This window comes from Falco rusticolus, chromosome 5 (genome assembly GCF_015220075.1).
Source record: "Falco rusticolus isolate bFalRus1 chromosome 5, bFalRus1.pri, whole genome shotgun sequence".
NCBI lineage: Eukaryota > Metazoa > Chordata > Aves > Falconiformes > Falconidae > Falco > Falco rusticolus.
The window spans coordinates 14,651,237-14,666,118 of record NC_051191.1 but is presented as its reverse complement, the minus strand read 5'-3'; the positions used below and the strand labels follow the sequence as shown (position 1 = coordinate 14,666,118).

The following is a 14,882-nucleotide window of genomic DNA, read 5'->3' as shown; positions in this document are numbered from 1 at the left end:
TCATGCACGCTCACTTGTCCTCGTGCGCCCTCTCACGCCCTTGTGCATCCCCCTTTGTGTGGTGCACGCTTGTGTGCCCACACTTGTCCTCGTGCAGCCTCGTGCGTCCTTGTGCACCCTCATTTGTCCTTGTGCACCCTTGTACACCCCTGCGTGCCCTTGGGTGGCCCCGTTAGTCCTCGTGCATCCTTGTGCACCCTCATATGTCCTCGTGCATCCTCCTGTGCCCTTGCACGACCCTGTTAGTCCTCGTGCCCCCTCAATTGTCCTCGTGACCCCTTGTGACCCCTCATATGTCCTCGTGCATCCTCGTGCACCTTCACGTGGCATCCTTTGTCCTCGTGCATGCTCGTCCCCCTCGCTCATCCTAGTGCCCCCACCCCATCACCCCACCACCCTACACCCCACCCCCCGCCATCACACCTGGGTGACCAACCTCCCCGGCCACCCCTGCCCCCCCCCCGCATCCCCGTCCACCAGCTCCTCCCCTCCCCCCCCCCAGCCCCCCCCTTTTGGCGTGTCAGGAGGGGAGGGGGAGGGGGGGTGGCGGGGGCAGGGGGGGGTGGGGGTGTACTCGCCCCCTTCCTCCCCCCTCAGCTCCCGCCGGTAGAAGTAGCTGAAGTTGGAGACGATGACGGGGACGGGCAGGGAGATGGTGAGGACCCCGGCGATGGCGCAGAGGGACCCCACCAGCTTCCCCCCCACGGTGACGGGGGCCATGTCCCCGTAGCCCACTGTGGTCATGGTGACCACAGCCCACCAGAAGGCCTGCGGGATGGAGGTGAAGGAGGTGGAAGGGTCTTCGGCCTCCGCGAAGTAGACGGCGCTGGAGAAGAGGACAATGCCGATGAGGAGGAAGAAGATGAGCAGCCCCAGCTCCCTCATGCTGGCGCGCAGGGTTTGCCCTAAGATCTGCAGCCCGGTGGAATGGCGGGACAGCTTGAACACCCGGAACACCCGCACCAAGCGGATGACGCGGAGGATGGCGAGGGACATGGCGGGCTGGCCGATGCCTCGCTGCTGCGCCAGCTCCGTGCCCAGGGCGATGAAGTAGGGAGCGATGGCCACCAGGTCGATGAGGTTCATGGCGTTGCGGAAGAAGGCGGCCTTGCTGGGGCTGGCCAGGAGGCGCACCAAGAGCTCCAAGGAGAACCAGCAGATGCAGATAGTTTCCACCACAAAGAAAGGATCAGTCAGGCCGCCGCGGGGCGATGGTGGGGAGGAAGCGCTGACGTTGGTGGAGGTGGGCGCTGGGGGCTGGGGATGGAGATAGGGGTCGGTGAGGGGGTGGAGGAGGGGGTGGATGTCAGGGGGTGGTGGAGGGGGTTAGAGGCCACCCAGACCCCGAGATTCACCACCCACCATGGGTTAATGGAGGTTCCAGTCCACCCAGACCCCTGGGTCCACCACCCCCATAGGTTAATGGGGGTTCCAGCCCACCCAGACCCCTGGGTCCACCACCCACCATGGGTTAATGGAGGTTCCAACCCACCCAGACCCCGAGATCCACCACCCACCATGGGTTAATGAGGGTTCCAGCCCACCCAGACCCCTGGGTCCACCACCCACCATGGGCTAATGGGTGTTCCAGCCCACCCAGACCTTGAGATATAACACCCACCATGGATTAATGGGGGTTCCTGCCCACCCGGGTGGTTGGGTGGCCTCTCTGGTGTGCTGGAGGGGGAATTGAGCCCACCCAGACCCTGAGTCCCATGGCTGTGACCCAGGAGAAGGAGGAGGAAGAAGAGGAGGAAGAGGAGAAGGCCATAGGGGGCCAAAGGTGGTGGTGGTGGTGGAGGAGGAGGAAGAAGAAAAGAAGGAAGAGGAAGACAAGGAGGAACAGAAAACAGAAGAGTAAAGTGATGAAGATGAGGAGAAGAAAAATGAAGGGCTGGAAGAAAAGGGGGCTGAGGTGATGAGAAAGAAGAATGGGGGTGTAGGAAAGATGAGAGAAAGGAGAGGAACGATGATGATGAGGGTGGTGAGGAAGCTGGAAGAAGAAAGGAGATGATAAAAACGAGGAGGAGAAAAAAAGATGAGGGAAGATGATGAGGGTTGTGAGGATGGTCGTGATGAGCAAGATATTCAGAAAAATGAGGAGGAGGAGGGTGAAGAGGAGGAACAGGAAAAGGAGAAAGGTGGAGAAGGGTGTGAGGAGAATAATAAAGGTGAAGATGATGATGCTAAGGAAAATGAAGAGAAGAAAGAAAATGGAAAGGATGATGAGGGTGATGGTGATGAGATGGTTGAAGGCGTCGATGATGATGGACATGATGAGGTTGGGGAGAAGAAGGAAAAAGGAGACAGAGGTGGAGAAAGGTGATGATAAGGAAGGTGAAGATGGCGATGATGAGGATAATGGGAATGGTGATGAAGATGGTGAGGATGTTGAGGACAATGAGGGTGAGGAAAATTTTGGGAGGAGCCATTGGCAGTGAGGGGTCCCTGCCGGGCTGGAAACTGAGGCAGGGGCTCCAGGTAGGAGGAGGAGGAGGAGGAGGAGTGTGTGGGGGGGATTGACAGAAAGGGTAGGAATGAGGAAGAGGAAGTTGAGGATGATGAGATGGAAGATGGTGAGAATTTTGAGAAGAAAAAAGTAGAGAAGATGGAGGAAAATGAGGAGGAGAATGACAACAAGAAAGAGGAAAAGGAGGAAAACAAAGAAGAGGTCAGGGTTGATAATACTGGTGAGGGTGTGAGAGTGAAGGTGAGGATGATGAGGATGAAGAAGATGAGAAAGATGAAGATGGTGATGGTGAGGAGGAGATGATGAACATGGGGGGTGGTGGCAACGGTAAGGGTGGTGAGGATGGTGAAGGTGGAGGTGGTGGGGGTGACAGTGACAGTCATGAGGTAGAGGATGGTGAGGATGATGGTAAGAGTAATGGTGAGAATGATGAAGGTGGGAATGATGAAGGTGAGGGTGGCAGGGCTGAGGATACCAAGGGTGGTGAGGATGAGGATGGTGAAGACGACGAGGATGGGGATGGTGAGTGTGGTAGGGGTGAGAATGATAAGGTTGGGAATCATAAGGGTGAGGATGCAGATGGTGAGGATGCAGATGGTGAGGATGCAGATGGTGAGGATGAAGGGGATGGGGCTGAGGATGCCAAGGATGGTGGGGATGAAGGGTAATGAGGATGGTGGGGATGAGGATCATAAGGATGAGGATGGTGAGCATGAGGAGGGTGAGGCTAAGGATACTGAGGATGGCGAGGATGAGGATGGTGGGTCTGAGGATCGTAAGGATGAGGATGGAAGGGATGAGGATGGTGAGGATGGTGAAGATGAGGATGGTGAGGGTGAGGATGATGAGGATGGTGAGGATGAGGAGGGTGAGGCTAAGGACACTGAGGATGGCGATGATGATGATGGTGAGAAGGAAGACCCCCACCGCCAACTGCGACTCACCTGAGCAGACCCCTCCCCTCCGGCCCGGAACTGTGGCAGGGTCTCCAAGCAGAAGACCACGATGGAGATGAGGATGATGAGGACGGAGAAGAAGGCCACGGCGCGGGCGGCTGGCGAGCTCTCGGGGTGCTCACACAACAACCAGGCGCGTCGCTGCAACCGGCCCCTGGGCAAGGGTTGGGCCACCTCCACACCGAAGCCTTCGGCCTCGCGGAGCCTTCCCTCGGCTTCAGCACCCAACTGGTAGAAGCGCAACTCTTCCAAGAAGACGTCCAAGGGGACATCAGGGGGGCGGCGGAGGCGCCCCCCAGACTGGTAGTAGTAGAGGACGGCGCCAAAGGCTCCACGGTGGCGGTCGAAGAAGTACTCGCGGCGCTGGGGGTCGAAGTAGCGCCGGCAGCGGCGGGGGTCGCCCAGGAGGGTGTCGGGGAACCGCAGGAGGGTGCGCCCCAAGGTTTCGAAGCGACGTCCTGCCACGTTGATGGCCACCCGTTCGCAGCAGCCCACCAGCTCCCCCATGCCCGGGGGGTCCCCGGGGAGGGGGATGGAGGGGGAGGATGGAGCTGAAGGCAGCGTGAAGGGGGGGGGGGCTCTCTAGGGAGGTGGGGGGACCTGAAAGTCTTGGGCGTCTACAGTGTTGGGGGACCTCAGGGTCCTTGGGGGTCTCTACAGCGTTGGGGGACCCTGAAAATCTTGAGGGTCTACGATGTTGGGGGACTTTAAGGTCCTTGGGGGTCTCTACAGTTTTAGGGGTCTCTACAGCACTGGGGGACCCCAAAACTCTTGGGGGTCTCTACAGCATTGAGGGACCTCAAGGTCCTTGAGGGTCTCTACAACATTGGGGGACCCCAAAACTCTTGGGGGTCTCTACAGCATTGAGGGACCTCAAGGTCCTTGAGGGTCTCTACAACATTGGGGGACCCCAAAACTCTTGGGAATCTACAGCGTTGGGGGACCTCAAGGTCCTTGGGGGTCTCTACAGTCTTAGGGGACCCCAAAACTCTTGGGGGTCCCTACAGTGTTGGGGGACCTCAGGGTCCTTGGGGTCCCTATGGTGGGGGGAGCCCCCCAAATTCTTGGGGGTCTACAGCGTTGGGGGACCTCAAGGTCCTTGGAGTTCTCTACAGCGTTGGGGGACCCTCTGGGGGTCCCTATAGCAGGGGGGCACCCCCTGAACTCTTGGGGGTCCCACGGGGACCCTACACCTCTGGGGGACCCTCAAGGTCCTTGGGGGTCCCTCGGGGACCCTGCAGGTATGGGGTGCCCCCTAAAATCTCGGGGATCCCACAGGGACCCTACAGCATCGAAGGCCCCTCAAGGTCCTTGGGGATCCTACAGGGCTCCTACGGCACTAGGAGACCCCCAAAGTCCCTAGGGGTCCCACAGGGTCCCTCCTGTGTCACCAGGTGTCCCCCCCCGATCCCTCCAGGGTCCCCCAGACCCCCTGTGGCTGTGAGTCTCCTGTCACTGGGTACCCCCAAACCTGCTGTCCCCCATCACTGCTGTCCCCAGCCCCCCTGAGCCCCTGTCACTGGGGTGTCCCCTTGTCACCGGGTGTCCCCAACCCCTGTCACTGCTGTCCCCAAGCCCCCTGTCCCCCATCACAGGGTGTCCCCCCCCTGTCACCGGGTGTCCCCCTCTCTCACCAGGGTGTCCCCAAGCCCTGTCCCCTGTCACCAGCTGTCACCCTCTGTCACCAGGGTGTCCCCAACCCCTGTCCCCTGTCACTGGGTGTCACCCCTGGTCACCAGGGTGTCCCCAACCGCCTGTCCCCCGTCACTGAGTGTCCCCAACCCCTGTCCTTAGGTGTCCCCCTCTGTCACCAGGGTGTCCCCAGCCCCTGTCCTGTCACCAGGTGTGCCCAACCCCTGTCACCGGTTGTGACCCCCCCCTCAGCGGGTGTCCCCCCCCCTCAGCGGGTGTCCCCCCCCGTCACCAGGGTGTCCCCAACCCCCGTCACCGGGTGTCCCCAACCCCTGTCCCCCGTCACCGGGTGTCCCCGACCCCGCCGTCCCGCTGTCACCGGCGCTGTCCTGTAAACAGGGTGGCCCTGCGGTGTCGGGTTCCCCCCCGCTGGCTAAAAATAACGGGGTAGGGGGGGGGGTGCCTGGGTCCTCCCGGGCCCTCCCCCCGGTCACTGGGTGTCCCCAGGGGGGGAGGGGACCCCAGGAGGGGACCCAGGCGCTGGGGTTGTGTCACACTCCCGCATGGCAGCACAGGGGGTGACACCCTGGTTGCTATGGGACAGGCAGGGGGTGACACCCTGGTTGCTATGGCAGGGACAGGGGGTGACACCCTGGTTGCTATGGCAATGACAGAGGGTGACACCCTGGTTGTTATTGCAATGACACGGGATGACAGAATGGTTGCTATGGCAACGGCAGGGTGTGTCACCCTAGTTGCTATGGCAGGGACAGGGGGTGTCACCCCTGTTGCTATGGCAGGGACAGGGGGTGACACCCTGGTTGCTATGGGACAGGCAGGAGGGTGTCACCCTGGTTGCTATGGCAATGACACGGGGTGTCACCCGGTTGCTATGAGAAGGAGACAGTGTTGTCACCCCGGTTGCTATGGCAAGAACACGGGGTGTCCCCCTGTTGCTATGGCAACGGCACGGGGTGTCGTCCCCCCCAGTTGCTCGGAGACCGCAAGGCCGCTGTCCCGGTTGCTATGGCGACGTCACCGCCCCCGTTGCTATGGCGGGAACTCTCCTCCGCCCCTTCCCCTCCCGCGGCGGAGGGATCTCTGACGCACCACCCTGCCCCGCCTCCCATTGCCCCCGCCCCCCTCTGGCTCCGCCCCCTGCGCAGCGAGTTCCGGCTCCCGCCGCGGCGCTGCGGTCGCGCATGCGCAGAGGCGCGCGGAGCGGCCAGGCCGGAGCGGGCGGAGGGAGCGCGAGCGCCCGGGGGGTCCGTGGGGGAGGGAGAGGGGTGTCACGTGGGGGTGGGCGTGGGGGGGAGGGGAAGGGACCCGTGATGGGGGGGGGGGGGGGGAGGGGGGGGAAATGGGGCCTGGAGGGGGCGGGAAGGGCCCCGTGACGGGAAGGGCCCCGGTGTGGGCCTGGGGGGCCTGGTGTGGGGGGGCTGGGTGGCCTGGTGTGGGGCTGGGGGCCTGGTGCGTGGCTGGGGGGGCTGGTGTGGGGCTGGGGGCGGCTGTGAGTGTCCATTGTGGGCCTGGTGGGCCTGGTGTGGGGGGGCTGGGAGGCCTGATGTGGGGCTGGGGGCCTGGTGTGTGGCAGGGGGTGCTGGTGTGGGGCGGGGGGGGGCGGGGGGCGGCTGTGAGTGTCCATTGTGGGCCTGGTGGGCCTGGTGTGGGGGGGCTGGGAGGCCTGATGTGGGTCTGGGGGCCTGGCGTGGGGCTGGGGGGGTCTGTGAGTGTCCATTGTGGGGCTGGAGGGGCCTGCGCGGGTCTGGTGTGGGCTAGGGGTGGTCTGGCGGCCCCGGTGTGAGGCTGGGGGGGCTGGGTTTGGGGATGTGGTGGTCCAGTGTGGGGCTGGCGGGGGCTGGAGGGCCTGGTGTGGGGATGGGGGGGTCTGATTGGGGTTAGGGGGGTCTGGGAGGGTTGGCGTGGGGGTGGGGGGGCCTGGCGTGGGGTTATGGTGCATGGGGTTATGGGGGCGTGGGGGGCTTTGTATGGGTCTTGGGGGGTCATGGGGGTGCCTGTGGGGTTTTGGGGGGGTAGGATGGTGGGATTCCTCATCAGCAGGGGGGTGTTTGGGGTGTCGGGGGGGTTTGGGAGTATGAGGGGGGTTTGGGGGTGCTCACCCCCCTCTTGCTCCCCCAGACTGCCCCAAGATGACGCAGTTCCTGCCCCCCAACCTGCTGGCGCTCTTCGCCCCCCGCGACCCCATCCCTTACCTGCCCCCCCTGGAGAAGCTCCCCCACGAGAAACACCACAACCAGCCCTACAGCGGCATCGCTCCCTACATCCGCGAATTTGAGGTGCCCCCCCGCGACCCCCCCCAAACACCTGTACCCCACTAACCCCCCCTAGCCCCCCTATCTCACCCCACATCCCCCCACAGGATCCCCGTGACGCCCCCCCGCCAACCCGTGCTGAGACACGGGAGGAGCGCATGGAGCGGAAGGTATGTCTGGACACCCCCACCCCCTCCGAATAGGGTGCAGACCCCTCCCTGTGGGACTGGGAGTGATGGGGGGGGTGTCCCCAAAACTGGTAGTAAGGCCTCCCCGAATCTTGGCAGCTTTTCCCCGATGCAGGGCTCTGGCTGTGGGGCACAGGTTTGGCTCTCTTGTTCCCCCCCTCACATTTTAGGGGATTCCCCTGGGTTTTGGGGAGCCCTTTTGGATTTTTGTGGGACCCCCCCGAGTTTTGGGGGGCTGCAGGAGGAGCCTCTGAGTCCGGGGGCTTCCCTGGGGTCATCCCCCACCTTTATCGCCCCCAACAGAGGCGGGAGAAGATCGAGCGAAGGCAGCAAGAGGTTGAGACTGAGCTCAAGATGTGTAAGTTGAGGGGCTCTGAGGGGGGGCTAGGGGTCCCCCCCCTTTTGTGCTGACTCTCCGTGACCCCCCCCCCTTTTCCTCTTCCCGCCCCCTCAGGGGACCCCCACAACGACCCCAACGCCCAAGGAGACGCCTTCAAAACCCTCTTCGTGGCCAGAGTGGTGAGTGCTGGGGCTGGGGGGGGTGGGTAGGACAGAGGGTGCCCCCCCCAGTCTTTGGGGGTCCTCCTTAACCTATGGGGACTCCTCCAACACTTGGGGCTCCTCCCAATTTTTTGGGCCCCCACTGTGAGGCTCTCCCCAATGTTATAGGCCTCGCCCAATCCCCACAGCCCCTCTCTGTGAGGCTGTCTCTAATCTGGGGGGTTCTTCCCAATTCTGGGGGTCTCCCCCTAATTTATGGGGGTCTCTTTAGTCTTGGGGGTCCTCTGTAATCTGTGGGGGTCCCCCCAGTCTGTGAGGTTTCCCCCAATCCCCGGGACCCCCGTGTTTTGGGGACACACATGCACACGCTTCTTCACCCTGGCAGAACTATGACACGACAGAGTCGAAGCTGCGACGCGAATTCGAGGTCTACGGCCCCATCAAGCGGGTGAGTGCGGGGGTTCCTCCCCACCCAACACCCCCCTAAGCAACACCCGCTCTTGGGGTGATGCCTGCCGCCTGTTCTTACCCCCCATCTTTAGATCTACATGGTCTACAACAAGCGCTCTGGGAAGCCCCGCGGCTACGCCTTCATCGAGTATGAGCACGAGCGGGATATGCACTGTGAGTACCCCCGCCGCAACACCCTTTTCCCCCCTACAACCGCATGTCCAACCTCTTAACCGCAACCGTGCGTTCCCTGGGTCCCTCCAGGGCCCGCGCTCCACAGGTAAGTACAACCAGGGGCAGGATGTACAGGCGGCCGAGGCTACAGGCGGCTGAGTCTGTAGGTGGTTAAGCTACAGGCAACCAAGGCTACCGGTGGCCGAGGCTACAGGCGACCAAGCTATAGGCAACCAAGGCTACAGGTGGCTAGGGGTACAGGTGGCCAAGGCTACCGACAGCCAAGGCTACAGGCGGCCAGGGCTACAGGCGTCCAAGCTGTAGGCAGGAAAGGCTGTAGACGGCTAAGCTGTAGGTGGCCGGGGCTACAGGCGGCCAAGTCTACCGGTGGCTCAGCTATAGGCAACCAAGGCTACAGGCGGCCAACCCTACCAGCAGCAAGGGCTAAAGGCGGCTGGGGCTACAGGTGGCTAAGCTATAGGCAACCAATGCTACAGGTGGTGGCTGAGGCTACAGATGGCCAAGCTGTAGGTAGCCAAGGCTACAGGTAGCTGATGCTACAGGCAGCCAAGCAGGTAACAGGTGGCTGCCCAAGCTGCAGGTGTTGGCCAGGGCTATGGGTGTTGGCTGAGGCTACAGGCAGCCAAGGCTACCGGTGGCTAAGCTGTAGGCAAGTGAGGGTCCAGGTGCTTAAGCTACAGGTAGCCAGGGCTACAGGCGGCAAAGGCTGTAGGTAACCGAGGCTATAGGTAGCCAAGGTGCAAGCGGTTGAGTAGCTACAGGTGTTGGCCAAGGATGTATGCAGCCAGGCTACAGGCGGAAAAGGCTACCAGTAGCCAAGTTTACAAGCAGGCCAGGCTACAGGTGGCCAAGGCTACAGGTGGTGGGCAAAGCTACCAGTGGCCAAGCTACAGGCAACCGGGTTACAGGTGCTGGCCAAGGCTACAGGTGGTGGCCAAGCTACAGGTGGCTGAGGCTACGGGCAGCCAGGACTACAGGTAGCCAGTGCTACCCATGGTGGCCAAGGCCACAGGCAGTAAGCCTACAGGCAACCGAGGCTACTGGCAAACTACAGGCAGCCAATGCTCCAGGTGGCTACGGCTACAGGCAGCAGCAAAAATAGAGGTAGCTATGGCTACAGCCTTCCAAGCCAAACTACAGGTGGTAGCCAGGACTACAGGCAACCAAACTACAGGCACTGGCTAAGGCTACCTGTGGCCAAACTACAGGCAGCCAAGACTGGAGTTAGCTGAGGCTGTGGGCAGTGGCCAAGGCAACAGGCAGTCAAGCTACAGGCAGTGGCCAAGGCTACTGATGGCCAAACTACAGGCAGCCGAGGCTAGAGTCAGCCGAGGCTGTGGGCAGTGGCCAAGGCAACAGGCGGCCAAGCTACAGGTGGTGGCCAAGGCAACAGGCAGCCAAGCTACAGGTGGTGGCCAAGGCTACCGGTGGCCAAACTACAGGCAGCTGAGGCTAGAGTCAGCCGAGGCTGTGGGCAGTGGCCAAGGCAACAGGCAGCCAAGCTACAGGCAGCAGCCAGGGCTACTGGTGGCCAAAGTACAGGCAGCCAAGGCTAGAGTTAGCCGAGGCTGTGGGCAGTGGCCAAGGCAACAGGCGGCCGAGCTACAGGCGGAGGGTCGGGAAGCGCCGCTCTCTCCTCTCACCCCCTCGGGGAGGGCGAACCGGGCTAAAATCCGAGGAAATCCAGCCTCGCCGCGCTACCGGTTGTAGGTCCGTGCGTTTACCGGCGGCCAACGGGATATTACCGGCGGCGGACGGGGGTGTTAACCGGCGGTTAAACGGTGTGGGGGGGGGACGCCTGTTGCCGACCGGGGTTGTATTAACACTGTTTTATTGTCACTGCAGCCACCTTTCTGATGGCTTTTGCCACTGCTGGCTTGCAGCTGATCCTAGTGCTCCCCCTTCCAACACCTCAGTGTATGGTTGGTATAAGGGTTTGTATCTTGGTAAGACACGTTTCTAACCCCCCCCGCCACAAAATATCCCCGGGGGGGGGGTTTTGGGGGGTCCCTGGAACCCCCCCAAACCTCACCCGTGGGCAAAAGAGGAGTTTGGGGGGACGGGGAGATGGGGAAGGACGCGCCGATCTCATCCCGGCTGAGCACGGGGTGAGGGAGGCTGCGTCGACCCCCCCTGTGGCTTTACAGCTGGGTGCCCCCCCCTCCAATTTACCTGACCCCCCCTTTATTGGGGGGGGCTCCTCTTAGCCCCCCCAGCCCCATTTTACCCCCCACCCACCCAAGCGCGGGCAGGTAGACAGGGACCAAATCCCTGCCGGATTTCCCCCCCCCACCTCCCCGCACGGTCACGGCCTCAGTCTCCGCTGAGGTGGGGACACGTGACCCCCCATTTTTTTTGGGGGGGGCCCTAAAGGAGCCCCCCCACCCCCTAAGGGGGGGGGTAAGAAGGCAGGACACCCCCCCCCCCCCAGCCACCCCATGTGCTTGTTGCTGCCCGAGGAGGAGGAGGAGAAAGGTGGTGGTGGGGGCTGCAAGTGCCCCCTCCCCATGTGGGTGCCAGGGTGGTGGGGGTGCCCATGGCCCCCCCCCCCCCCAAAAAAAAATTGATCGGGGACCCCCCCCGTGAGCCTGGATGTTTGTGTAGGGTCTACAGCATCGCTCGGGGTGGGCAGGCCCCATAGTGGGGGGGGTCGGGTTTTGGGGGGGGGGCTGAGCCCCCCCTGGGTTTGGGAAGTGACCCCCCCGGTCCCAGCGACCGGGGGTTGGATGGGGGCGGGGGGGGGGAAGAAAGGGTGGTGTTTTAGGGGGGGCTGTGCCCCCCCAAGCCACCCGTGGGGTGGGGGGATGTGTGTGTTGGGGGGGTCCCCAGTGGGTGGGCGGCACCCCAGGGTGCGGGGGGGGGGGCAGGGGGTGTGATGAGGTAGGACGGGTCTCAGGTAAGGCCCCAGCGCCTGTCCAGGACCAGCATCATCCGGATGGGCCCCCCCCAGCCGAGGGGGGGGGACACGGACCCGCTCCCCCACCGCTCACCCCAGGACTTGTATGGGAGAGTTTTGAGGGGGGGAGGGGGATTTTGGGGGGGGGAGGGGGGTGTCTGGTGGTGGGGGAGGGGGGGTCATGGGTTGGGGAGGGGGCCGCGTCCACCTGATGGTGCCTCATAGGGGGGCTTGGGTGCCCCCAGTCGTGGTGGGTGCCCCCCCCCGCCCCCCCCCAGATGTGGGGTGGGGGGTGGATGTGTTGGGGGGGGGGGCGGGCCATGCAGGTAAGGCCACACTTTTGGGGTGACCCCCCCCAAAACCAGGCTGGGGGGTGTGTTTAATCTGCAGGTGGAGGGGGTGTGTGTGTCCCCCCCCCCCAAATTGTGTGATGCTGGGGTAGGGAGGGACACACAAATTGGGGGGGGTGGGGGGGGTGTCACCGCAATCCCTAACCTGCCTTTCCTTTGCAGCTGTGTTATTTTTTGGGGGAGGGGGGAGGTGGCACCCCACTGTGCCCCCCCCCCCCAGCCAGGGCAGCCACAGCCCTGGGTGCTATCGGTGGTGGGTGGCAGCTTGGGGGGGAGGGGGGGTGTTGTATTTTGGGGGGGGGGCGGGGGGGGGGGCGGGCTGGCATGGCCCCACTGTCACTAACGCCCCGCCCTGTCCCCATTCCGTGTCCCCCTCCCCCCCCCCTTGGACCCCCTCCCCCCCCCGTCTTTTACAGCCGCCTACAAACACGCCGACGGGAAGAAAATCGACGGCCGCCGGGTGCTGGTGGACGTGGAGCGGGGGCGGACGGTAAAGGGTTGGCGCCCCCGGCGCTTGGGTAAGGGAGACCCCCCCCCAAAATGGGAATTTGGGGGGACACCCCCGTCCCCCCATCCCCCACCTTAAGACCCGCCCCTGATTGCCCCCTCCCATGCAGGTGGCGGTTTGGGGGGCACCCGTCGAGGCGGCGCCGACGTGAACATCCGACACTCAGGGAGGGATGACACCTCCCGCTACGACGAGCGGTGAGGTTTTTGGGGGGGGGGGTACGGGGGGTGTGTCTCAGTGGGGGGAGCAGGGGGGAAGGGGGCACGGGGTGTCCCGGACCCTTCCCCAGCCAGGGCTCTGTGGGGTTTGGGGGGGTGGGGGGTGGAAGGGAGGGTCCCCTGGGGCAGCTTTGGGACCCCCTGGGATGGGTTTGGGTCTCTCTGGGGCGCTGTGGGACCCCAGGACGGGTGAGGGACCCCTGGGATGGGTCGGGGTCCCCCAGTCACCCTTGGGACCCTCGGGATGGGTCAGAGACCCCTGTGTCCCCCTTGGAACCCCCCAGGACAGGTCAGGGACCCCTGTATCCCCCTTGGGACTCCCCAGGATGGGTCAGGGACCCCCATGTCACATTTGAGACCCCCCAGGGTGAGTCAGGGACCCCTGTGTCACCTTTGGGACCCTTGGGATGGGTCAGGGATCCCCTGTGTCCCCCTTGGGACCCCCCAGGACAGGTCAGGGACCCTCGTGTTGCATTTGGGACCCCCAGGACAGGTCAAGGCCACCCCCTGTCACCCTTGGGACAGGTCAGGGACCCCTGTGACCCCCCAGGACAGGTCAAGTCCATCCCTTGTCACCTTTGGGACCCCCTGGGCCCATCGTGGTGGCTCTCCGGGTCCCCATGGCAGGTGTGACCCTTCCTCCTCTCCTTCCCCGCCCCCGGCAGGGACCGCGAACGGGAACGGGAACGGGAACGCCGGGAACGTTCCCGGGAAAGGGAACGGCGTCGCTCGCGCTCGCGGGAACGGCGGCGTCGGACGCGGAGCCGGGAGAAGGAAGAGCGGGAACGGAAAAGGGGTGGAAGCCGGGATCGTAGCAAGGAACGGGATCGGAAACGGCGCAGCCGATCCCGCGACCGGAAACGGGATCGGGATCGGGATCGGGATAAAAAGGATGAAGGTCCCGAGTCCCTCGAACCCCCCGAGGAGTTGGGGGGCGCAGCCGATTCCGGACCCCCGGATGGTTTAGGATCGAAAGGGGAAATGGAGGATAAAGGTCGGGATCGGGACCGGGACCGTCGTCGTGGGCATCGGGAACGGGATCGACGTCGGGAGCGGGAACGGGAGCGGGAGCGGCCAGAGCGGGAGCATAAACGGGAGCGGGAACGCTTGGAGAGACGGGATGAGAGACCCCCGGGATCTGGTCCCGAGGGGGGGGATTCCCTGGGGGAATCTGGCTCCGAGCTCTTCCTGCAGCCCGAGGCCCTGCCAGCCCCGGATGGCTACCTGGGGGCCGAGAATGGCTACCTGCTGGACCCCCCCCTGGAGTGAGGGGGGGGCTGCACCCTGACTTCCTTCCCCCCTCCCCCAAACTCCTTGCCACCCCCACCCCCTTTTTTTTTTTCCTGGCAATAAAGGTGTTTTAATGGAAAGATGCGTTTTGGGGGGGCTTCGGGGGACCCTCTTTGGGTTGGGGGGAGGGGGCTGCACCCCAAGCTGTGACTACCGCACACACACACAACTGGGGGTCATCTTCTGCAAGTGGGGGGGGGGGGGGGGTGCTTTTTTGGTCCCAAAATGGGTGCCCCCCAGGTTAGGGGGTCCTTTCCCCTGGATCTGGGGAGGGGTCTTTCCCCAAGGTGGGTGCTTCCGCAATTGGGGGTGGGTGGGTGGGTTGCAACAGGGTGGAGGGGCTTTCTGCCCCCAGAAAGGCCCCCCCGCCCCCCAAATTAGGGGGTGGTGTCTGTTAGAGTTGGGGTCTTCCTGCACCTTAGAAGTAGTGTCCCCCCCCCCAATTCAGGGGGTCTTTATCCCTGGGATTGGGGGGGTTCTGCCCCCCCCCCCCCAATTTACAGGGGCTTTCTGCCCCCCGAAAAGGGGTGTCCCCTCTAATTGGGGGGGGCAGCAAGACTGGGGGGGCTTCAGGCCCCCGAATGGATGCCCCCCCTGACCTGGGGTGTCTTTTTTGTTAGAACGGGTGGCTTTCTGCCCCCCAAATCGGTGCCCCTCCAACTTGGGGGGGGCTTTTTCTGCGGGGGGGGGGGGGGGCTTTCTGCCCTCAGAGAGTGCGCAGTGGGTGCCCCCCCAATTATGGGGGTCTCTTCCCCCCCCAGTTTAGGGGCTTTTTGCCCCTCCAGACCCCACAGTTGGGGTCCTTCCCCGCCCCCTCCCCCCCCCCCTCCGATTTTGGACCCCCCCTTAGGGATTCCCCTATAAACTTGGGGTTTCCCCCCAAAAAAATTTGCCCCCCTCAGCTCTTGGGGTCCCCCTCCAGTCTCCCCCCCCTATTTGGGGTCTTCCTGAGAGT

The 14,882-nt window shown here is 63.5% G+C and overlaps 2 protein-coding genes across 2 annotated transcripts; one reads left to right on the top strand and one right to left on the bottom strand.

Annotated features, from left to right (window-relative positions):
* Positions 1–573: 573 nt before the first annotated feature.
* On the bottom strand, positions 574–4,911 carry KCNA7 (potassium voltage-gated channel subfamily A member 7; the record flags this gene model as incomplete). Its single annotated transcript, XM_037388250.1, has 3 exons — positions 4,890–4,911; positions 3,415–3,977; positions 574–1,257 (listed from the first exon to the last, which is right to left on the bottom strand). Coding segments are annotated over exons 1-3 (1,269 nt in total), but the record flags the coding sequence as incomplete, so codon positions are not given.
* Positions 4,912–6,202: 1,291 nt separating this feature from the next.
* On the top strand, positions 6,203–13,994 carry SNRNP70 (small nuclear ribonucleoprotein U1 subunit 70). The gene is made up of 10 exons (XM_037388514.1): positions 6,203–6,323; positions 7,198–7,355; positions 7,439–7,501; positions 7,823–7,877; positions 7,974–8,038; positions 8,406–8,468; positions 8,563–8,644; positions 12,328–12,429; positions 12,529–12,616; positions 13,303–13,994. The coding sequence occupies exons 2-10, from the start codon at positions 7,209–7,211 to the stop codon at positions 13,904–13,906; spliced, it is 1,269 nt and encodes a 422-aa protein (XP_037244411.1). The 5' UTR covers positions 6,203–6,323; positions 7,198–7,208; the 3' UTR covers positions 13,907–13,994.
* Positions 13,995–14,882: the final 888 nt, after the last annotated feature.